At 40.3% G+C, this 25,122-nt stretch overlaps 2 protein-coding genes across 7 annotated transcripts; one reads left to right on the plus strand and one right to left on the minus strand.

Moving 5' to 3' along the window:
• Positions 1-1,287: 1,287 nt before the first annotated feature.
• Positions 1,288-8,189, plus strand: LOC121648378 (arrestin domain-containing protein 3-like). Of its 6 annotated transcripts, XR_006011965.1 has the most exons (11): positions 1,288-1,605; positions 1,696-1,756; positions 1,838-1,985; positions 2,081-2,174; positions 2,606-2,862; positions 3,238-5,304; positions 5,434-5,494; positions 5,609-5,780; positions 5,901-5,988; positions 6,072-6,328; positions 6,770-8,091. XR_006011965.1 is itself a non-coding variant. In XM_041998429.1 (6 exons), the coding sequence occupies exons 1-6, from the start codon at positions 5,046-5,048 to the stop codon at positions 6,896-6,898; spliced, it is 966 nt and encodes a 321-aa protein (XP_041854363.1). In that variant the 5' UTR covers positions 3,476-5,045; the 3' UTR covers positions 6,899-8,189. The 6 variants fall into 6 exon arrangements, 2 of the variants coding, with proteins under 2 accessions (XP_041854363.1, XP_041854364.1); XR_006011964.1 differs by having other exon boundaries at positions 5,434-5,780; positions 6,770-8,092; XR_006011963.1 differs by having other exon boundaries at positions 3,238-5,494.
• A 2,311-nt stretch (positions 8,190-10,500) lies between these two features.
• LOC121649017 (piggyBac transposable element-derived protein 4-like) lies at positions 10,501-12,528 on the minus strand. The gene has a single exon (XM_041999552.1). It carries the CDS (start codon positions 12,526-12,528, stop codon positions 10,501-10,503), a length of 2,028 nt encoding a protein of 675 aa, XP_041855486.1.
• Positions 12,529-25,122: the final 12,594 nt, after the last annotated feature.

A 25,122-nucleotide genomic window follows, 5' to 3' on the forward strand; every position in this document is an offset into this window, starting at 1 on the left:
GCCGGTCCCTGGCGGGGCCGGCAGCTGCTGATCTTGGCCCGCTGGGGCCTGTGCCCCGGGACCGTGGGGGGCTCTTGCTGGGGCTCTCCTCTGCCGCCCTTTGGGTGGGGCTGGAGTCGTCTTTGTGGTGGGGTGGCTTGGGTTGGTGCTCCGGGTCTGCTGCTAAGGGCCCGGCCCGGCCCAGGCCCTGGTCTGCCTCTGGCCTCCGTGGAGGCGAGGTTGCATTTGCATGATCTCACTCACCACTCTTCATCACTGATCACTCCTTGTTTCTCATGCTCTGCATGCTGACACAGTCACTGAGTTGTCTAGTGGGTTTTTAATACTAGCGATAATTATAAAATTTTTTTTTTGTATTTTTCCTGTGAGTTAGTATCTGGTCGCTGTTATGTCTTCTTGATTTGGTTATTATTTAAAAACTCTTAATGACTGGCAGCCCTGTTTTTTTTTTTTTTTTTTTTCTGTGTGTGTGTTTCAACTTTTGTAAAAGTTGTAGGAAATTTTCTGGCGTGTTCATGTACAGGTGTAACAGTTTGTTGTCTGGTGATGGTGTGGATTGAAGGGTCGTTTCCTTCTGTCTGTGATCTTTTTGTCTCCTTTCTTCTTTCCCTTTTGCTCTCTTTGCTATTTTCCATCTTTTTCTGTCCCCTCCGGTCAGGTCCAGCAAAATGACATAGATTCCGTGATTCAAAGTAAATAAATAAATAAATTAATCACATTATCAAGAGGAGCCTTACCCATAGGCCTCCCCTTGGCAGAGCAAATTTGTTCAGCACGATACAGCAACCAGATTATCATTTTGCTTGCTATGATGCTGGACAGGACAAGTAAAAAAAAAAAAAAGGTTCTGAAAAAAGGTTTCCAGTGGATAATTATATGAACCGTGAAAAAGACAGTAATTCTCAAACCCCAATTTTTAACTATTAGTTAATCTAATGTGCGTGTCTTTGAACTGTAGGATAAGATGATCTATTGTGACACTGACAACGAGCTTCTCTATCACGATAGCAGAGGGGGAAAATACACTATTCACTGCCCACTCAGGTGCTTTCCACGGCAGCAGGCTGTTTTTCTTTCAAAGAAATATATGCAGGGCTGACGGGCCGTCATATTGGAAATCGATCTATTGCTTTTGTAATTATCTTGATAATTACGATATATCTACAGGACTCTTTTTGTTTTCCTAAAGATCACACTGATGATGTGTTAGGGTTCAGGTATGATATAAGAAACAGGTCTAACAAGATCTGCAAGCTTGTGACCGCATATACAAGCTGCTCAGCAGAAGTACAGGGTGCACATAGTTTTTGTTCCTCAGTTTGTACTGAACTATTGCTCTGTGGAATATGACCATTAAAAAATTTCAAATTGAATATGACGCCATCAACAATAAGAACATCTTTACAAATGGAGATACCATCAATGGAAGGATCATCGTGGAGACTTCTAAAGAAACCAGAGTCCAGTCGCTTATGTTTATAGCGAAAGGAAAAGCTCGGGTGTGTTGGCATGAACAACACGGGGAATACAACCATCACTACTACTGGGCTGATGAGAAATATTACAGTGTCAAACATCATATTATAAGAGAATCAAGACAAGATGGTAATGTATAACATTAAAATAAGTTAGCTCTGTCATGTTGATGTAATGCTTAAAAACATACTCAGTGTTTTTTTTGTTTTTTTTTTCCAGGCACTGAAATAATTAGAAAAGGAAGGCATGTGTTTCCGTTTACCTTCACAATTTCAGACAGGTACGTTTTTGTTGTTTCATTTAAATGCAACTTTTTACTTCTGTTCAGACTGTAATCAGGTCATGTTACTTTACTTCACAGAAAAATGCCATCAACTTTCCAAACATCCATCGGCCGTATTGTTCACAAGTTGAAGGCAGAGCTTAAACAATCCATGAAGCTGACAAAAAAAGTTAAAGCCCACTTCACCTTTGAATCCAAAGCAGACAAAGATATACCAGGACTCATGGTAAGAAAGAAGAAGAAAAACTAGTTGTCACTGATACTGTCTTGGCAAAACTGTGATACTATTCTACATGGATATTTAATGAGTTATCTTTTTAGGAACCTCAACATCAGTGCAAGGATAAAAACCTTGCTTTTGGCTCTGGAGATGTCTCAATGGATGTCTACAGCAAGAAGCTAGGATACAAACCAGGTAATCATCTTATCTCATAATGACAACACCATCTGGCATCTGTGGAACTTGGATGCACTCGTTTCCTTTTGCTGGTAACTTGTCAGGCAACTCTTGCTTATCTTTGAGCACATGTTTGCAAAGTTGCTTTGGGGGAGAATGCATGCATGTTTCATCTTTTTGGTTTCTGGGAATTAGTTTTGGGGCGTGTTTAAAATAGAAAGTGTGATAAGATGGAGAGAATGAGGTTGAGCAAAGGTTCGGCCGACAGACTGAATTAGAATATTGAAAGCTGTGGGAGAAAGATCTTAACCACATGACCTTTGAGTTGCCCCCATGTCAACACATTCTGTGAGATCCATCCATCCTGGCCTTCTGTGTTGACTGGGTTTTTGAATACAATGCCATTGTGTGTAATAATTTCAAACTGACCATCTGCCTCTTTTACACAGGTGAAGCCCTCGAAGTCACAGTTAAAATTAACAATCGCTCAAGTCGTTCAGTGAAGCCCAAATTCGAACTTTATGAAAAGATTAGTTATTTTGCTCAGGGTAAAAGGAAACTTCACACACACACCATCCTTAAAGGCAAAATGGATACTGTTTATGAACACTCTGGCCAAGCAGATGTCACCAAGATGATAACTGTCCCAGAAGTGCCTCCATCCATTTTGAACTGTTCCATCATCAAACGGGAATACAGGCTGAAGGTAAGCTCCTCTGATATTATTTCTCATTTCTACTGTAAAAAAAGTAAGTGAGTTTTCGTTTCCTGTTGCATCAAATAAAAATGTCAAACACTAATATTAATATTTACTAAGGGAACTCTTTATGAATAAATGAATAAAATTATAAAAAGCAAATCCTCCATTTCTTTTTTAAAAAGTGAGAGCATCCGGTCAACAAGCCAAGAAGACTAATTAACTCATATTCTACGACCAAGAGATGTTCAATTACGGCATACCTCTAATAGCAAAAGAAAAGAGAAAATTCCTGAAACTTATTAACTAACAACAAAGATGCAATATCCAGAAAGTTAAAACAAACAAAAAGAAAGTACATATGCACTTTCTTCTCCCTTACAGGTTTATCTGAACATCAAATATGCTAGAGACCCATATGTCAAACTCCCCATTGTCTTCCTACCTGAGTTTTCAGGAAGTAAACAACCTCCAGTTGTTCCAGGGTTTGGATTTGAACCATTTGGAAACCCAATGCAACCAGCCTGGAGTTCTGCACCACAAACTATGGGTCCTCCACCTTCCTACGGAGCATGTGCAATGTACCCCTCGTCTCCTTCTGGCATTTACAAGTAAAGTCTGTACATACTTGCCTTATTAGAGATGTTATCATTTTTGCATTGCACACCTATAAAACTGTGACTTACACACCACATAAGCCTCTTTGTGGTGAAAAACAATGTCGGTTGCCTTACCTGCAACTTGACCATCATCAATTTTTTTGAGATTCAGATGTATGTCGGTTGATGACAAAGTTTTTAGCCATTGACCACATAATCTTTATTACTCTGCTCCCCCAGTGGGCCAAGAAAATGAATCTGATATCTTACAACTCCCTCTGTGAGGCAGAAGGTTTAAGGAGCTTTTTTTTACACTACTTGTATTAATGTCAATGTGATATATATTGTTTTACTTGTATTCCATATAAGTTCTTCTTCATTGTTTTTGCTTTAAAAACAAGGCTAACTGTGTTTACATTTTTTAATCAAATTTAATTTAGGATATTATTTAACTGCAAACATGTGCTGGGTGATTCTGCATATCCAGGACGGCCAAAATGAAGAGTCACAGTCAGCAGCTGCCATTGTCTCTTCTAGTCTTGCTCATAACATAGATAGAATGGTAAGGCTGACTTATTTCTGGAAAGTGCGCTAAGAGGAAACTGGTCCTTATCAAGGAACCAGACAGCTCTCTGATAGAAAGGAGTGGGCGTCATTAGTTGCTTGTTAATGAGGCATATGTTTGTGTAAATAAATAACACACTTGGAAGTGAAATGTCACCATGACAAGCTGAGACCAAATGTGTTTTTGGGTTTTTGAATTTTAAAATCTGAATGTTTCTCTGATTTGTGAAGGTATTGGGACACTAGGGAGGGTTCTTTTTGGTGGGAGTGTGGTGACCTGACCTTGAGGGACTGCCCTCCAGTAGCTCCAGCAACAGCCACAGAGGGACAGTACAATGTAGACCAAGCAGGTGTACTGACTCTGAATGCTGGAACATCTTCAGTGCAAAGATGTTCCTGAAAAAATTACCATCCCAAACCATGACAAATACAAAACACCTTGTCTGCATTAATTCTGGTAGAAAATATGTTTTAAATGATGTTTTATCTTTTCATGAAGCTGCCCGAATCTGAATATTTTCTTGCCATGTGACGATTCTATAAAGTTAATTTAGTTTACTTACCTGATGATGAAGCAGTGATGACCTTGCATGTTTATGCTCTGTGTTACATGAATAAGAGAGAAGAAAGTAAAGTTAGGTATTACAGGGATGGTGCAGAGTGTGAATTTAAAAGCATTAAATTTAGATTTTGACATTGTTGTCAGCGGTATTCATTGAAGAATAGCAATGACTCTGCACACATACACTTTATCTCACCTCACATTCATTTAACCTAATTCAGCCTGCAAGACTGCTGTCTAGAGTTACCTGTGTGAAAGTGACACCTGCAGCCCTGATCACATGATCATGTGTGACACAGTTACTGGTTCTGGAGAAATCTACTGCAACAGCATCCTCATTCATCAAGTAAAGGCCTCATCTCAACACTGCCTTGGATTGGGTTAGCGATAGAATTTTGCTACCATTAAAGGAGGATCCTCGTGCTTTTACCAAAACTTTCTGTAAAGCTGTTTGATGTAGTCTCATCATGACTTTAAAGCATTTCTCTCTGGAGTACGACAAAGTGAATGAACAAGGCACCTTCTCTCCTGGGGACGTTCTGTCTGGAAAAGTAATAGTGGTGACCAGCAAGGAAATTAAAGTACAGTGTTTTTTGGTCAAAGCTAAAGGAAAAGCTAAGGTTATTTGGACTGAGCAGGACCGACAAACCACAGTGGTGCACAGCAACAAGAAGAAATACTTCTATTTTGAGCACATTATTCTCCAGGATAAAAACAAAGGAGATGGTCAGTATTGTCTCACTTGTTCTAAAAACTAACAAAAAAAGAACATACAGCTTCTGAGCTTGTTATTACTTTGGAGTCTAAAATCAAATTGCTTTGAGTGCATTTAACATAAAAACTTTTATTTATAAGGGTCAGAAATCATGGGCCCTGGAAGAAATGTGTATCCGTTCAGCTTTGTGATTCCAAATACGTATGTCTTCTACTCTTACATAGCTCTTAGTATTACATTTGCTTGTTAATATAGACACTTTTTTGTGATGGTGGTGAGAAAAATACATTTCCCATTGGGTTTTATTCTTTACAGTGATATGCCTTCATCTTATAAAGGAAAGTTTGGTGCAATCACATATAGTTTGCGAGCACAGCTGACTCAATCAATCTGGCTTGTACATAAAACCAAGACGGAGTTCCCTTTTCTGACCAAGGCAGAGTTTCCTTTTGCCTCCAAATCAGATATCATAATAATTGGACTTAAGGTAAGAACATCTTTTGGCTTTTGAGGTTTGTTTTATTTCCAGATTTTGTCCACTTAGTTAAAAATGAAACATTTGTAGATTTGTCTTTCTGAAAGCCCCTGTCTTTACACGATACTGCAGGAGCAACAACATGCAACCAAGATTTCATTTTATGGATCTGGAAAGGTTACCATGAATGTTACCTCAGAACAAATGGGTTTGAAGCAAGGTAATCAGATTTCACCCATGATCTCTGTATCTGCAATGTCTTCACTGTAACATAAATGATTTATTTCTCCTAAATCTATACAGGTGAAGCGATTGGAGTTTCTGTGGATGTGTTTAATGACTCAGCACGCTCAGTAACACCCAAATTATACCTGTGTGAGAAGCAGACCTTTGTTGCTCGGTCCAAGAAGGTTGTACACACAAATGACATCTTGTTTGGCACAGGAGAGTCTGTTCCAGCTGAGAGCAGCCAGACTATAACCAAAGTTCTGAGTATCCCTCCTGAGATGCACCCCACCTTCTTCAACTGCTGCATGATGAAGCTAGAGTACAGAATTAAGGTACTTTTCCTGTAATGGCTTAAAATCATTCTGGTCATTCCATTAATGAACCAGGCCTTGGATATAAACTGTGCAAACATTAACACACACTCCCAAACATGAGGTCTGGTTTCATTTTTGTTTTTGAATTGTGAAAACAGCTCCACACAGTGGCTGCATGGTGGGAAAGAGACAGAAAGAGTCGGAGGGAGGAGGGCTTAAAAGCCTCGTGGCTTGTCCACACACTAATGAGGGTACATGAAGAAAAAAAAGTGTCATATTACAGCTCAACCTGTTCCAGCTTGCTATCCGTTTAAAATAATCTGTCAGTGCTCAGTACTGGGCAGAAAAACAAAGCAAATTAAGTTAACTGATCCAAGTAGGTTTTGTATTTTACACCTATATGCATGAGGTCGAAACACTCTTAAATGTATATATATTTATTTGTCTTTTCTCCCACAGATCACTCTTGATGTCCCTCTGGTGAAAAACCCAGAGATCAAACTACCCCTGGTCATCTTGCAGGGTTTGCTAAAACCTCATCAGCAAAAACAGAAGAGATCCATCTGGTTTAAAAAGCTTCCTGGTTAATGGCAAAGCAGGGAATGGTTACAAAAACACTATTTTTGTGTTACAAAATTTCAAATAATTACACAAATATCATTTTTTATTGTAGCTGTAAACATCAAAATATCAAGCGACTTTAAAGACTGTGTATAGACATGTCCACTAGATGGAGATGTCAGTAACAGTACAATAATTTAAGTGTATTTAAAAGTCCTCTAAAAATATCCAGTTTCTTTCTTTCTTTCTTTCTTTCTGTTGTTTCATGTCTATTTATACAACAGAGAAGACACATTACTACAGGTAGAAATCATGCTTGTTTTATTAAAATGACTTTTGGTGGCTAAATGAACTTAAAAGTACAAGAAGCCAGTGTATCTTAGTTAAACTAATAGAAGTGTGCTGTTATGTCCCTAACTGTGTAAACCAGGATTCCTCATCTCCATGAGAGCCACTGCCCTGCAGATATTTGTTGTTTCCCTTCATTGACACACCTGATTCAAATGGAGCAGAGCTCCTCAACAGCTTGTTCTCAGGTTCTGCACAAGCCTGTTAATGAGCCATGACTTTGGGCCAGGTGAGTGCAAGCAGGGAAATAGATATAACCTGCAGGACATTGGCCCTGGAGGACCAGAGCTGATGAGCCCTGGTGTAATGTAATAGCATGTACAAATATAAATTAATATGAGAATCAATAAAAAACACAGTAAATTGTTTTTAAAGTTGGAAACAAAACAAATAGTAGAGTAGACATATTTTACATGGTTATATATGGGTAATGCATGTGTAGATGTCTATAAATGTAAAGACAGAGTGCAGGATTTATGTTGGTAACATCTACAACATAACTCTCCACCTACAAATAAATGTGGTAGAATGCTAAGATGGAGCTGGTTTTTTATGTGTTTTACTCTAGTGCTCTAAATACAATAAGATGATTTAATGTAATGAATGAGATCCCTGAATACATTCACAGTGTCATGATGAAATATATAAGAATGAGAAATTAAGCTTTCTTTACACAAATCTGCCTTAAACAACTAATTAAATGAAACCATGCAAACAAGTTTTAAAAAAAATGTGCATTTGATCCTCAATCTGTGATTACTTAATCCTTTAACATTTAAGATTTTTTCCTTAGTAAGAACAGTTATGAACACTTCACATTTAAGGCCATTCGTCCTCTCACAGTAAATCATTTGAGGAGGATCTGTACACAGCAGCAGAGACACACAATGAATCAGAGAACTGAGAACGAGATGTTAGGGCTTTCTCACGCTCATCCTTGTCCAAGCACTCATTTTGTAACAGAGGAAAGTATTAAACAAAGGCACATTCATGATTCTAACAGTACATGTGTTAGCCAGCCAGCTGTGCTTAAGTGAAACCAGGCCCACAATCTTGACAGAGACTCACAGATCTTTCCTTGCCTAAGAGGGGGAAACATATTGAGAGCGGAGCATTTCGTAGTTGGGACCCATCCTGGAAACATTATATCTGGTTATTGTGACAGAGCATACAGTACACCCACCAAAGTGAGACAGAGCAGTGTTTGGTTCTGACTCAGCTCTGATTGGACTTTGTAATTCCCACAAAACACTAACGAAAAAGTACAGAAATGAGAGATGTTATACTTCCGATTTCATCACTTGTAATACAACAGACGCCCACTAACCCACTGTTCTGGGTAGATAGCTTTGTACACTGCTGAAAAATGAAAGTAACAATCTGCTGCTATCATCTGGTCATCATGTGTAACTTCAGTTTTTAGAGGATATTGTATGTAACTGTAACAACATTGCCAACATGATAACTATGAGTGGTGAGGAAAACTGACAGTCACTCAGTCGGCTCTACCTATGTATTAAAAATAAATATATGCATGTGTGTCTAAACTTTTGACTGCTGCTGCTGTACATAGCACAGAATAAGCTGCATGAACATACCTGATAACAATAGTTTAGCTCATGTTGGTTAGACATGATATGGAACACAGTGTGACAGATTGCTCTAATCCCAGCAACACCTGCATGAAGATGTCTCCAGACTTTGGTTCAGTTTTGGCAGCAGTTGTGTTCTTGGCTTTGCTTTAACAGAGCCTGCCTGGTAACCAGCCTGGCTCAGTGTAGGGTGTGCACACTGTCAGCCAGCCAGCTCTTTCCACACACACGAACACACACTCACGTACACACATGCACACACCACACCACAGCCCTCCCTAATTGTGAAGAGAGGAGTAAGGAGGTGTGGCTTCTGGTACCTCCCATCTCTGTAGCCAGAGCGAGTACCATGACAACCATGCGGGCCTGCTGGCGACTCCCTGTCTTCATCAGCCACTGTTGCCATGGCAACTCCCCACGGGGCTCCCACAGATCAGCGGGATGGGCGTCCAGTTGACTAACCCTCTCTCAGCTGGGAAACGGCAAGAGAGGGGAGTGAAGGGAAAGGGAGGGGGAGTGTGTGTGTATGTGAGTGAGTGTGTGAGTGTGTGTGTGTGTAGGATGGCACAGCACAGCCTGAGGAGGGACAGAGAGATAGAGAGAGATAAACTGCTAAAGATTGAGAGAGACCTTAGACGGAGACTCACAGGAGACGGGTAGTCTGACCTGCTGAAGCATCCTGTCTCTGCCTGTGAACAGCCCTGTCAGTCGATAGCAGGGTGGACAGAAAGGCTTTTTTAAAAATACATCTTCAGAAGACCAAAATATTTCTTAATTCAACTCTCCTGGTCTCTTAAGCCAAAAGGAACAGTTGTGATTCAGCACATCCTCATCTGACTAATTACAAGCTTTTTACTTGATTCAAATGGGTCTCCTCTCCCTCTCTGCTTTTACCCACCACTCAAAAAGTGTGTTTCTTCTATTTCTCAGTCGTGTCAGAAACAAGTACCACTTTTTGGGTTTGGACTTGGTGTAACAGGGCCACAGATGGCTCGCTCTCTTGTGCGGTTGGAGAAAGAAGCTACATCATTGGGTCCATTGGCTGGGGCTTTTCTGCCCTCTAATTGCTCCAAGCTGTGTCCTCTTAAAGGTCCAGAAATACACAGAATGCATCTAACATGCCGAACAAAGATTCAAAAGACTACTCATCAATGCTTAAAATTCATTAACATTGTATATCTGTGTATATGCGTGTGGGTGTGGTTATTCTGGCTGTATGTTTTGTGCCTTAAAACCCACAAAAAGAAAGAAATTGTGTCAGTGAAGTTCATCATAATGAAGTCTTTATTTTGGAAAAAGAGAGAGATAAACTTCCCATCGTAAACATTTTCTGATCTACTGTAAGTGCAGAAACATTTGATTTTTTTTCCTTTTTTAAATTCATATAAAATCCTTAACATATCTTAAATGTATAAAAAGTGACACAAGGCAATTTTGTCAGTGTTACAGAAGGAAAGCTTCCAAAACCTTCAATACTAAGTCAAATAACAGTTTCTTTGATTATTTTCTCTAATATACGTGCAATAATACCTCTAACCTAAAACTAGCTCTACATAAAGTGTGTGTGACTATATTGTGCACTTGTAGTGGTAACCTTTGGAATTACAAATTGTTTTACAGTTTCAAAAAGATCCTTCGACACAAATTGTTTGAATACACAAAAGATATATATAAAAAAACTGTTCTGTTTTATTTATGAAACTCAGAGAAGCACCCACCCCTGCATAGGTGGACACTGCATATCTTGCAGCCAAACACGCTTTCATGTCGCAGTCCCTTGTTGGTGCAGTTCCTGCAGCGGCGAGAGCGCTCTGACATGCGCTCCAGGCGATGTCCATACTCTATGGGTGAATCTGCATGTCTCTTACGTGCTGCCCTCTCCATACCCCTTGCCCCTTGATAGTCACCAATCAGCTGCTGTGCCAGACGCACACGGAAGTGGCGCTGGGTGAACTGCTTGCCATTAAAGCCCGCCGGCGGGGTGCCCCCTCGGCTCTCCCTCAGGATTATGTAGGCGTTGACGATGCACAAATTAACATAGAACCACAGGAAGTAGCGCCACCACTTCTTACATGGCCTGCCAACCTGGTAGCATTCCCTCAGCTGGTCGCACAGGTCCACACCTCTCATGTTCTCCTGGTACAACAACAAGGGCAGAGGTCGGGGTACACCAAAAGACAAACCTGAGCTGTCCATGCTGTCACTCTCCCCCTCTCCATCTGTGTCATGCTGCTGTCGGCCTGGACTTATTCCCACAATCCCTGGTGCAGAGTTGGTGGAAAGGCAGTTGACCATCTTGACGTCCCGTGTCACTGTAGCAACCAGGTTGCCACGCTGGCACTGGTAAAACTCACCCTGGCACAGCTTTCCAACATTGCGAGGGCGGAGGACTTCGGGGTAACCTTTGCGGCTGGGCTGAGTGGGCCCGCAGGCATACAGCCCATCTCTCAGCAGCCTTCGAAGGAGGGGCACTGAGGTGAAGAAGCTGTCCATGAAGACATGGTGGTACTGACCCTCCAGGCCACGCACCAGTGATGTCACCACCCTGTAGCCCAAGGAGGCAGCTGCTTCATCTTCACAGGGCTTGCCTACGTAGATCTTGGCCCGGTGGCAGTAGCCTGAGCGGGAGTCACACAGCATCCACACTGTCAGCCCCTTCCTCAGTGGCTTGGAGGACATGTACTGGGTGGGGGAGAAACGTCCTTTAGTGACAATGGCACACTTGTCTATGGTCAAACAGCGGTTGGGGGTGTATGCATCCCACATGGTGTTCTCCACCACATCAAGGAGAGGCCTTATTTTAAAAAGGCCATCATATCCACGCTCTCCAAGCACAGGCTCAGACTCTCGGTCACACAGCTGGAGATACTGGGTGAGCTTTTCAAAGCGCCTGGCTGTCATTGTTTTCTTAAAGCCTGCATTGCCAATGAAAATGTCACTGGCCCAGTACATGCCAGTATCTGGAAGCTGATTGATGCCCATAAGAATATTCAAACCTACATAAGCTTTCATCTCTCTAACATCAGTGGGGTGCCAGTGGGGGTCTGATTTTCCACTCTTCCTTTGCCGATAGAGGGCGTAATTGTTTGTTTGTTCTACCATGTGTTCAAAAAGAGAATCTGGGAAGAGTATCCGGAAATAGTCACGGGTGTCAGCATCGTCCCCCAGCGAGTGCTGAGGGCCACTGACAGCGGAGAAGGACTCGATTGAAATTACCTGGTCCGGTTCACCCCAGAAGTCGGGAGAAGTGCAGTCCTCGTCCAAGTCATCTTCAAAGCTGAAAAAACTCCTGCGCCCCTCCTCCTCCAAATCGGAGAAATCAATATCCGAATCGTTTGAGGTGGTGTCAGAGCAGTTAGTGGAGGTAGAATAATAACAGTCCTCCGCGTACTCCTCCTCGTCGTGCTTGATCCCGTTACTGCCAGTGACCAAAATTATGTTGCAGCCTCCTCCTGCGATGAAGCTGGCCGCGTCTGCAGTCTCCGCCGCGGCTGCTGTGCTCGTGAATCCATTCTCCCCCTCGCCGTCCTCCTCCTCCTCCTCCCGCACTTCGTCTTCCTCGTCCGAGTCCGGCTTTCTATAGGGAATTTCAAACCACTTCACATCGGCCGAAAGATTAAGCGGAGAGTCTTGACTGTCGCACTCCGTGTTACTTTCTGTGTCCGCGCTAGTTTCCAAAATAGTAAAAAGCTCTCTCCCTTTTCTTGCCGTCGCCATGTCGGGGTATTAAAGTGCCCCTGCATGAGTCTTTCCTATATATTTTCAGTGTGGAAAAACAATCGCATAAACCGGTCATCCGAAATGAACTGATGTGCACTTAACAACAGCCTCTTCTTAAAAACTTGCTGGTCGCGGTCCTATGCGGCGTCTATAAGCTTGATTCTCATTGTTTCCGCTCCTGGGTTTTCTGGGCTTTGTAGCGCAGTGTGGCCGCAGACGTCAGAAGCTGCATGCATGTCCTGCTTTGTAGGGCGTTTTGCGACTGCAGCTGGTGGGGTTGCTAGTTCGCTAGGCTGGCAGATGGCCGCTTGCTGTTCTAATGCCCGCTGGCATTCACCGCCATCAATAAGCCGGATACCCCTTTCTGTGGCCGAGGAGATACACAAACCACAGCCTGAAAATCATACATCAAAATCACTTACTGTCAGTCAATTGTCAAACTTAACAGTTGCCCATGTAAAAACTTTGCAACTTTACATTAGTGACACACTTTTACAACTTATATGTGCACAACTATCTGTTGTTTTGATGCATTTAATGCTTTGTTGTGTGCATCTATTAAAAAAAAAAGAAGAAAAAATGCGTAAAAACGCACACAACATGACTGAAATGCAGCGGTGGATGTTTCCACACATCACGGAACTCTTTATTTATCCCATTACTTAAGAGACTTCTCACTGCACTCGGGCAGAGAAGCAATATGTTCATTCATAAACATGCTTCCTCCCTCTGACAGGTTCCTACATGAATCTGAAGCCCTATAGGCTATTGTAGAATTAGGGACCTCCCTCCAATTTATGAATGTGGGCAGATACTCTTGTGTTTTTCTGTAGGACTGAGGTTTAAGAGCTCTCCTTGATAAGAATTTATTGATCCCTGTTAATGGCTGTAAAGTCCAGGCCCGTCTGTGCAACAGCTTCATTTAATTTTTCTTTGTCCAAAAATGTTCCCCACACTGACAACTTTAAAAAACTCTAATGTTTGCCCATTTTAGTCATGACCATCACATTTAATTTTACGCTTTCTTATCACATGTTATTGCCTGCACTGAAGTAAAAGGCAGAATAAACAACTCACTGTTATTCCCATCTTCATTTTGTGCAGTGTTCTCCCTTGATGAAGGAGCTCTAAATAACATCTGTGTAATTTAAGTTTCAGTTGATCCAATCTGCCAGTGGTTTTTAGGCATGTCGTTGTGATTTGATCACTTTGTAAATATGGTATTACTAATCACACATAAAGAGTATGTCAGTCTGATTACAACAGAAATGTCAGATAAAACCCTTGGAATTGACTTAAAATAACAAAGCTCTGCTCCTGGAAACCTTGGTTGCTTGAGAGGAGACTAGTTATGTCTTTTTGTATGGGGGGATGGGCTGCAGGAAGGGTCCTTTCCAAATTCTTTTAGCTGTGGCCTGAGTACATGGCTGGCTGAGCACTGGGTTACTGCCCCTGGGCCCTGCAGTGGAGGCACGATTTATGTGTCCTTCCTCACTAGCTTATTGCACAGATTCTCTCGTTGTCTCAGTGGTATCATATTGCTTCAGTGAGCGACAGGCCTTACTGCTGTTCCTATCTGCAGAAAAGGCACTGAAGCTGCACCATACACTGGGAACCAGTATGCTGAAAACAGTGGAAAATGAGGGAGGCTGAGGATCTTGAATATGCAGCCCAAAAATAGAAGTGAGGGGGAAAAAAAGGCTCACTCCAGCATTTCCAGGCCCCTGGAGCAGAGTGCTGCAGCAGACCCCTCAGAGACTCCCGCGGTGGGGTGGAGAGACGTCAACCAATGGGGGCTCAGACGTTTGGTGTGTGTGTGTGTGTATGCGTCTGTGCGGCAAACTCAGCTCCTCCACAGCTTAGATTCTTCTCTCATGGATGAGTTCAGAGATGGCTTCTGTGCATGTGCGTGTGCATTTGCCAGCTTGTGAGCAAATGCTGCAACCGCTGCAGCTCCAACGGAAGACAGACCAATTCTTGTCTCTGCCATTCCCTGACATGGAGTCTGCTATGTTTCTGTGTGTGTGTGTGTGTGTGTGCATGCACATGTGTGGCATTGAGGGGCTTATTAATGATATCTCCTTCCACTGCCAACAGCACCCTTAGTCTCAGCTGATGTGATTGGAATTAAGAGAGCAAATCATAAGCAGCATGGTAGTTTTCTCAGTGAGTGAATAATCCTCTCATTTAAAAAGGCACTGTTTACCATAACTGGGGCAATGATTCACGAAAGTGGGATCTAAGTAAACTGATTAGCTTTTTTAGGGCAACTGTGAGTGTTTTTAAACTCCAGCATCAAACCTCTTGAAGAAATTTGCATGATTTTAGATTCTCTGCCAGTGTTGTCTCATCATGAAGTGTTTCCACCCTGTAATGCTGTATGTTTAGAAAAGGTTTTACCTTCCCACACAATTAATGTGATGTGTATTATTGACCTTGAAGAACACTCACCTGATTGCCCCCTCTCTGTAAGCAATGGTGAAGCACTGCCATCTTGTGGTATTTGGGGAGATGTAACTGCATCGACAGAGTAAAGACAAAAAAAGTTTTTATTTAGTTCACTTTTTATTTGATTGTCAAACTTTAAATCTGATGAATGGCTTATTTAATAATAGCATATTGTTGAGACAATGTTCGCCATTACTACCGATTTATTGTCTTACCACAATGTAATAACAACGGCATTTAAACTAAATGACACTGTTACTTTAGCTTTTATGACTACTGTACATATAGTCCAATAATGATCTGTACAAAAGATGAAGAAATACTTTCAAGGAAGGAAGCAACAGGTTTTCCTGCTGAGCAAATAAAGCTGTTGATGAACTTGATTTAGTTTTGTCCACTAGATGGTGGAAGAAGATAAACTCTAGAGACAGAAGGAACAATTGTAATTAAACTAACCCCATGTTGTGTATTCTTTGTGAATGCAAAATTATCTTTACATGCAAGTGGAATCAAAAAGACTCTCTTATTGACCTACAGTCTGCTGTTTTCAGACCACGTTTGTCCTATTTTGAGCTTGACTTTGACAAACTTCTGATAGATAATACTTTAGGCTTGTTTTTTGTAAACTTTGAGTACTTCTGCTAGTCATGGATTTGGTTCATTTCAGCATTCTCATTATTACAATACAACAATCCTTAGTGATGAAATGTAGTCCTTTTGTTTTCATTTCAAGGAGTACAAAGAACATTACAGGTAGACTAAAATTAGAGCTGTTTTGCTTGCTCACACTTATTCTTATGACCTATTTTAGAATCACCAGTTAACCCAACATGCATGTTCTTTGGCTGTGGAAGGAAAATGGAGTACCCAGAGAGAAGATGTAAACTCTGCACAGAAAGGCCCTTGCCCAGGTTTGAACCAGGAACCTGGTTGGGTCGTGGGTGCAGCAGCTTAAGCAGTATAAGCCAGTATCATCCACTTCATCCAGCTCATCCCAAAAGATCCAAGGTGTTCCCAGGTCAGCCGAGGGACAAAGTCCATCCAGCATATCCTAGGTCTTCCCCAGGGCTTCCTTCCAGTGAGATGTGCCCAGAACTTCTCACTTGGGAGATGTCTAGGAGAAAAATATAAAAAAAGTATACAAACCAAAACTGGCTGATTTGCTGCCACAAGGGTTCATTTTAAACATACAGTGTATAAGAATCACTGAAATCTAGTGGTAAAGATGGGCATAGAAATTACTTCAAATGCCAAGTTGTCAATGGACAGTGGCCCTCAGTAGCCAAAATTCTTCCAGACATAAACTTGTTTTCTTCTGTGGTGGATTTAGAGGCACCAGGTGACGCCATGACTACACTACAGGTAACTACTTCCAAAATAGTGTTCACGTGTACTTTCTTTTTTAATCTGCCTTTTAATGGCATTACTTATCCCAAACCGTGCTCTAGTACCTATCAAATAAAGCCGTCAGTTTTACAACTCAGAGGGTTTTCACTTCACACACAGTTGTTTGTCCATTCAGAGACACTAATGTAAAAATGGTGGCACAAATATGGCAGTTGAAGTATAGCCCCATTTCCAACAGCAGGTCCAGGTTGGTATGGGTCGGGTCAGTAAACATTTTTTTTTTCTTCATTTCCACAGATGAAACAGGGACGGGTGCCAGATTATTTTGTTCTGGCTCCCTATCTTACCAGTCCGACCAAAAATGGTGGAATATAAATTATCTGTGGTTGCTGCAGATGGTCAGGTCTAAGTTCAGCAACATTATGGGCCCAAACAATGAGGTCAGTTGACTACCAGAATATAGTGAATGACCAGATTATTCCATCAAGAAAGCTTTTTCTTTCCTGATGCCATGGGCATATTCCAAGACAATGCCAGGATTCATTGGGTTTAAATTGTGAGAAAATAGTTCAGGGAGCAGGAGACATCATTTTCGCTCATGGATTGGCCACCAGAGTCCAGACCTAAACCTCACTAAAAATCTTTGGGATGTTCTGGAGAAGGCTTTGCACTCTCAGTCATCAATACAAGATCTTATTGAAAAAATAATGCAACACTGGATAGAAACAAATTGCAGAAGCTTACTGAAACAACAGCAATGTGAATACGTGCGTAATCAAAGCTAAAGGCAGTCCAACAAAATATGGGATCTTGTTTTTGGTGTGTCATGGAGTTTCAAAGGATCTCACACTGGATGAGAATATAGCAAGGATGTTTTATTAAAAGCTGCAGAAATGGGAATCACATAGTTAAACATCTTTGGCTGGGCAAGTCCAAAGTCACACCTATACATACACAGATATACCCCCTGGTCGAACGTAGCAGACAGGGTTGTGGTTAGCAAAATAGGAAAGTCTGGTCTCGATATCAACAATTTCTCGGAATAACAGAAGCTGACCGTTATCATCTCTGCTCAAATAAACGAAATAAGATGTTATTTGGAGAAACGAGGATGCCTCAGTCTGGTTAAAACTGAGTCCACATGGCCATATGCATAGGGGAAAAGCCCACATTCGAGACATGCAAAAACAGGTCTATTATAAGATGTGCATACTTCTGCAATTTTAAGCTGCATTGACAAAAATAACTTTCATAATCACTCTTTACACAAGCACAAACTTTTTCCAAATATCACAAGCACAGCAACATACACTGAAATAAAGATATGAACTTATATGAACTTATAGAATAAAAAATAAAACATATGAACTTAGACTATAAGTAATTTTCCATTACAGATGCCAACTTTTTTTTTTTTTTTTTTTTTTTAGCCCGGCAGTGTAATTCTAGAAAGGCACCACACTGCTATGGCATCATATTGTTACATAGCCGACACATCTATCGTTTTTTGACTCTTACAGGTGAGGATAAGGTTTGCTGTGGAAATGCAACAGAGATCAGGGTTTACAGCACCAAATTGCACTAAATTGCCCCGTCTTGAGCCAGACCCCTTTGTGGAAACAGGGCTTATGTAGACCCATGGCAAGAAGATAAAAAAATGCCCCCTTTTAAAAGAATAAAAAAATAACATTTATTTTAGGTGAATAGTTTGATACCAATAGGAACACAGTTTTTAACATTTTCATTTTCTGTCATTGACCTTTGATTTTTTGTTACACACTGCACCTTTAAATATATATTTAAATGCTACTTATTTTTTGCTCAAAGTAGCATTTAATAAATATTCAGTGAAAAAAAAGACATTTTGTGGTTATCTGGAATTAATTTAAAATCTTGCAGAAAGAATAGTGAATTGATATACATCATGCACACAAACATTTTATTGAATATTTATAAATACAGTAGGGCAGATATTGATTATTCTGCATACTCTGTCAAGGGAAATTGCTCAATTTAAATGTCCAGGCTGATAATTATTAGTCTGAGGGTCATTAGTTATTGTCCTTTATCAGCTGTGTATATAGGAGACCTACTTTGTCTTCATGTGTCTATGTTTCAAGAGCAACTCTGAGAAAAGGGAAATCTTACTTTGCTCTTCTCCTCTAACACAGAGGCATTATTATATTGCTGTCAAGTGACATAACAACCAGAGACAGATGACTAAAATGACCGATCAGAGGCCACAAAATATGAGGGTTGTGCAAGTGTTTTGTCTGCTGCATACTGAGAGTGATTAAATAAACTTTTCACACAGTGAAAACCAAACACAACAACTGGTTCGAATAATCACCTAGAATGTCAATAATTCACATTAACCTTTAAATGCAATCATGGGAAACTGAGCACTGATGTTGGAAATGTAGTTAATGTTGTGTATGGATGACAGCTGATGAAAAGTGCCTCTCGCTGCCTTCACTCTAATACACTTCACTCTGCTGTGATTCAATTTGATGATGAGTAGTAAATCATCTCTTTGCATTGGGGACTCCTAGATTATAAGAACATGTTTTATGCTGTCTTTAATTGGATACAAACATCCTAGATGGGAAAATATCAACAAATGCATTGCGGGTATTGTTCACAACTATCAGTCTGGAAGTAAAAAACAATACACTGTTACTCACATCATACACAGGAGTTGTTTTCCAACAACTTTAAGCAACATCAAACCAAGAAAGTGTCTCAAATTAATAACAACTTCCCATTTCTTCTTAGTGTTAAAAGATTTTGCCTAAACCCCATAGCTTCATGTTTCCCTCCTATTGGGTCTACATTTTAGAGAAACTGGAAAAGAAAAGAGATACTGGAGAATGCATTCGCCACTAAAGCCGAATCCACCTAAACATTAAACAGTTCCTCCTTTACTTGTGCTCCACCTGCATCAAAATTCATGAAACTCAGTATGGCAGCTGTTGTGTAATCTTTTTTGGCAAACAAAGACACAGATTTCAGTCAGAGTGATCATGTACCTACACTTCTTTTTATGCGTCAGAAGTGGAGATGTTTCTCTTGAACTTTGAAAGCAGCACAGTCATCCCTATGACCAGTTAATTTTTCATGGCGCTCACATGATGCAGAAGAAACACAATGTGACCCTTTGATGGAATAATTTCATATGGGACTGATGAAAATTTATTTTAAGGCATTTGACTGCACCTCTGCAACTAGCAGCATTAATAATAGCTTTGCCAGGAACAAGCAGATCCATGCTGGTCGGTGCTTGTTCCTAGAAATCGGTGACCGTGCAAATAAATTTAAATTTCTGTTCAACTTGCCTTTGTAAGTTGGTCGAGCCTCAATTGTTTTATTTAAAAAGATGCCACTTATCAGTTATCCTCAGTATATTTTCAAACAGCATTTTAGTTCAGTGTTGGATACCTTTATTTTACTCAGTAGGCTTTACTTGATTTTGGGTTAGCTTGACTGGACACAAGTGACCACCTGTGTAATGAGTGAGAGCAAAGGCTTGAGGTCTCCTTTTTAGTGGACATCTAAATGTCAAAGAAAGTTACTGCACAGGAAGATCATCAGTCCCCTTTTATTTGTTTTTGTCTCTTCTTATCCTCTAACGAGTTCATCTAGATGTTTGCTCGTTTAATACAACCTGCTTGCATTAGGGCAGCAGAGGGAGGATGTGACTACATGTGGATCTTGTTACCAGCCCTTGATGAACACTTTAGGTTACAGAGGAAGCTTGAGCTTGAGGTCATGCATGTGTGTGAGATGACTCTCTTCAGTTTACACGTGGTTGTAATCCTCTGAAGTCTTATTTCTAGGTATTTACCACTGATAGCTAAATACCTGATTTGAAAAAAATGAACATATTTAAGAAGAAAAGATTTACCTTTGTAATGTTGCGCCGTAAAGCATTGTTCTAACAGGTTGGCTGTGAAGTATCCATATGCATAGACAGAGGGATAGTATTCTGAATATGGGCACTTAGAGATGAAGAAGTCAATGTTCTTTATAAGGACCGATGATAAAACTTCTGTGTCTCACTGTCATGAGAAAACATGAGAATCTTTAATATTTCTGACTGATATAAAGAAACATATTGTTTTCCTTTCCTGTTGCTGTTGTGGCACAGTGGCCAGTTACTATGAGACATCACCTCCTTGTCTCAGCATGCGTCATGTCTGAGAAGCCAGGAACGGACAGAGGAGCCTTTGTAACTCTCAGTTCCCACAACTGAAAAACCTCTCTTATCTGGGCAAAAACATTTTTCTCTTCCCGTGAACACATAAAGGTTTACACTGATGACAGTAAAATATGAACAAGACAAGAAAAACATAAAGAAGTCTTTAATCTGACAGTTAGTTAGACATTAGCAATAAAAGAGAAAGAGCCGAAGAGCATAAAAACCATCTTCAAGACCACAGCTGCTTGTTGTGATCAAGCATCTTGCTGTGGATTTTCCTCCTCACTCAGCAATCTGAACCTCTTTGCTGTCAATACATCACATTGCAGTCACACCCATGGGCAGGAAAAAAAGAATGATGTTATATTGGAGACACCACAGAACAGCTGGGATAAACAAAAAATTGCAAGCACTGTGGAGCTAAATCTCTTGACATACTGGTACACCATGTTAAAACCTCTCCAGGACACATCCAGATTGCTTAATCAGTGATCCAGCTGAAACATTGCAGATTTACTTTATGAATGACAGTCTTTGCCAGTGTTAGCTTAGAAGCTAAACAAGGAGGTTGGCATAAAATCTAAAGGGCATACGCATACTGTACTTCAGGACTACAAAACAATTGAGCTGTCAACCACGGTATCTGTGCATAGCTCTTTATCACTTCTCTCCTCACACAGATCTCTAAACTCTATGTGAGCATAACTGTCGCTGTCTGTTCTTTTCTTGTCTCGAAATGTTTTCTACTTTTCTTTGGGTGAAGTTTCTTTTTCTTTAATCAAGTCTCAGTTGCAGATGAGATTTTCACCTCAAAGACACGACTTGATTAAACAGTTAAATTTAACTGATGCTAGATTTTAAATCTCTAGAGCAGCACTAACTTAGAAACATTTTTCTCTGAAAAATGACTGACTTTAATAATCCAAATCTTTTCATGCTTTTGGCACTTATGTTAATTTTACTTCTTTCTTTTTAATACTATCACCCACCTCTTAAATCATTATCACCATCCATTTATTTTTAAAGCACTGTACCAGCAGCCGCAGAAGAAAAAAAGTGCTGTACAACTGAGATAAATAATATAAAAACATAAAAACGACCACATTATTATTATTATATCTTTATTTTGGAAAGACAAGCATAACATCTTGCAGCAATATAAAATTACAAAAAACAAAACAAAACAAACAAAAAAAACAAAACAAGTCATTCCAATTTTTGTTTTAAAGTATGGAGCCATGTAGCTCATAGACAATTCTACAGATGTATTTTACAAAAAATAAAACCCTACATGTCTTACTTGATCACCAGCAAAAAAAAAACAAAAAAAAAAACACAAAAAAAAAAACACAAAAACAAAAACAACCACATTAAAACAATCAAAATTCAATACAAGCATAAAAACTAATAAAACTGGTAAACTGATTCCAAATAATAAAAGTAAAATGGATCAAGACAATTTGGGTAAAAGGCCAGTGAGTAAAACTGGGTTATAAGATGAGAAAACCCAGTTTTATCTGTAAACCACTTTGTCTCCAAGCTGCTACTATGTGTCACTGCTCCATTTGCTTGCCATCTGCTGCATGGACATAATTCGGTTTTCACCACTGGAGCAGAGCATGTAAGGGCCTCTGTTGGCATGTTCAGCTTACCCTGGTGGTGGTATTTTAGAATCAGCACTCATGACGGTGTATGTGTGACTGATTTAATGTGTGATAACGTGTCCAGTCACCATGTTTGTTCAGTGACTGAGATGAGGTCAGTCTATTCTATGTATTACAATTAAACAGACTAGAGCCATTTAAATGTACCGTATTGTAATTGTAAAAAGTATAAGAAAGGCTAAATAATGATGTTCAAGCAGTGTTTGGAAAATCAGAAATTTCCTGTCTCCCTGTACAACTGAATGATGATCTAAGATGCAATCTTGTGCATGAACAAGATAAAAATACACAGTCACCATGTCCAAGCATATGGCAGTTCAAGCCATCACATGCATGCTATTCCTGCCAAAACCTTAATGACTCAAACCTGGAACTCTCATTGGTTAAGTTGAACATACATACTCCTGTCTTGGGATATTTCAGTTTTTGTCTCATTTTTAGAGCAGTGATGGCTGGCAAGTGGTAACAGATGAGTCAGTTCACTGATAACCTCCCCACAAAGTTAAAGCACCATTTTTTCTCAGTTCGTCATCTCCCTGGCTCCTTCAGCTGAACACCCCCTTGTAGTCAGTGGGGGAGCTAGACTTTTATACACGGGGTAGACAGATGGTGGGCAATACTTTATCAGGGGCACCACATAGTATAAAGGAAATTATTGTATTCCGCTCTCTAACACACACTCTCACATACACTGCTGTGATAACTGTAGTCACATTAGAGAGACGAGAATTAAAACATTTTTACATTAATAATCTGGATCACCAAGTGGAAATATTTTCAACGTGTTCTAAAAGGTCCAAAGAAGGGTATGTTGGTTGCTTTGGGGTGGAGTATGTGGTGCTTGATGTGGTGATAGGGGGAATAATACTTCACCCTATAGCTGTTCTGGCTTACTGTCTGGTGGTGGTGGTAGACTGGATTCCTGTGTCTGACCACACTGGCTTGCGTGGTTAGCTCCTTGTTAGGAGCTGTTGGGGCTGCTGACACTGGGCTGGGGTCTGTCTTGGCCTAAGCCGTCCTCTTTACAAAAAAGTTTGAAACATCGCCTTTTCTCGTCATTCTTATATTTCTATATCTCTTTCACGCAGCAGCTTACTTTAAAATCAGCTATCAGCCTTGCTAGCCCCCTGTTTAAATGAAACTAGGTCAGCACTAGCTTAGTCAGCAATAAGTAACATGGATACCGAGGTACTCTTTGAGCATCAATGTGAAAATCCTGATTAACTAAATTGATGTGCATTCCTAAATGACATGGTCTGATATGTTAGCAATGGATTTGCCATAGCAGCAGGGAGGAAGCCGGAGAACTCGGTCAGAACCCACACATGAACATGAACATCTATACCCCCAGCTGATGTCCACAACAGAAACCTTTCTGTGAGGCAGCAGTGCCAACCATACCCAGCTCTGGCTTTTACCTAAATCACAACTGTTTTTCAAGTTTTTTTAAAGAGAGGACCCAGCATGCATTAAGAGTGACTATTTTCACTCAATATAGATCAAAGCTTTTGTTTCTCAACACAGAGAAGCATCACTTTTTAATGCAAAGCACCACATCCTATGGCAAGAAGAGTGTGTGAAAAGCATGTCGGTACACCCCGTTACAATGGCTGTGTTTTGATGCATCACTGCTTTTTGCATCATTCAGTCAAAGGAGACTTACTGTAAACTTATGTGCGTCAAAAAATTAGGGTGGGCCAATGAGTAAAGCAAAACAAAACCCTGGCAGACTAATTAGAAACAGCTCTTTTCTGCTGCAGCTTGTGCATGTCTTATGTTTGTGCTCTGAATCCTTACAGATGTGCTGCACAGTCTACAGATAGAGCTCATTGAAATTATTATTTCTCAATTTGAGGTTACACCCACCTGACAGAATTTCAAAAACAACAATTTCAAGCCACTTGGTGTCTTCACCTTGGTTGTGTAGTTTACCACTGTTCCATGCAAACCACTTTTTGTGTAAGAAATTGCCTCGTCTAATGGGAGCACCATGCATCACTCCAAGATTAGTAAAAGACAACCCTAATACAAAATATATGATTGAACTGCCAGTGTGTTTAAGACAAACAATAAAACACATGAAACGCTATAAGTCATTTAAGTTAAAGCAGTAGAAGACTGAAGGAAATACCCCTGCAGGGAGGATTATAGACCAATAAAGTGAGTTATGGTTTTGGCTGAGAGCCTTGATAAATCAAAGATGTGAACAGGGAATATTGACGAGGAAGGAAAACGTAATTGTACTCAGCTGCTTTTTAATCTTTTACCCTGTAATCCTGATGTTAACACTTCATGAATGGGATTTATTCATGACAAGAACATTTTGTAGTAGGCTACGTAAAATGTAATAACATTTGTGATGGTTTTTATCGTTTAATTTCAGCTCGACACACGCTTGGTTTGTAAAAGCTTTTAAAAAGTTATTATCATAAACGTGGTCATATTTTATTCATGGTAAAGAGTGGCCGCCTGATTGTAAACCGGACTGTCTTGAGCATCTGTGGTTTACACTGAATAATAAAACCTTATCCAACACAGCACCATAGAATAGCAACAATCTTTCAGCTAAACATGGATCCCCATTTGTTCTTTGCTGAGAAACTCTTGTTTTAAGTCTGAAAAAGTTTAAATCACCTCCAACAAAACAGCAGTGTGCTGACTTGATTTGCTACACCGATGTCTGCCTCTTCAGCAAATTTCACTGAGCCGTCTAAGCACAAGCTGTTACGCCACATCTTGTGTGATGTTCTATAAATGATTCAGTTTCCAAGGTATTATTGAGAGTTGGGAGAACTCATGTCCGAGCACATACCTGAAAATTTGCATTGTGGGCATGTGTGATCATCTCAACAGGTAAAGTAGGAAAAGTCTTCTCGGAAGTGATGAAAAATTTATGCTCTACCACAGTCAGTCTAATTCAAACACAAGGACGTA

Source organism: Melanotaenia boesemani, chromosome 11, assembly GCF_017639745.1.
Source record: "Melanotaenia boesemani isolate fMelBoe1 chromosome 11, fMelBoe1.pri, whole genome shotgun sequence".
Lineage (NCBI taxonomy): Eukaryota > Metazoa > Chordata > Actinopteri > Atheriniformes > Melanotaeniidae > Melanotaenia > Melanotaenia boesemani.

Bases quoted from the DNA above. Each gene is read 5' to 3' on its own strand.
- LOC121648378 (XM_041998429.1), top strand. From the start codon at position 5,046: ATGACTTTAAAGCATTTCTCTCTGGAGTACGACAAAGTGAATGAACAA. The intron at 5,989-6,071 runs GTAATCAGATTT...AAATCTATACAG, and splicing joins ACAAATGGGTTTGAAGCAAG to GTGAAGCGATTGGAGTTTCT. The intron at 6,329-6,769 runs GTACTTTTCCTG...TTTCTCCCACAG, and splicing joins AGCTAGAGTACAGAATTAAG to ATCACTCTTGATGTCCCTCT.
- LOC121649017 (XM_041999552.1), bottom strand. From the start codon at position 12,528: ATGGCGACGGCAAGAAAAGGGAGAGAGCTTTTTACTATTTTGGAAACT.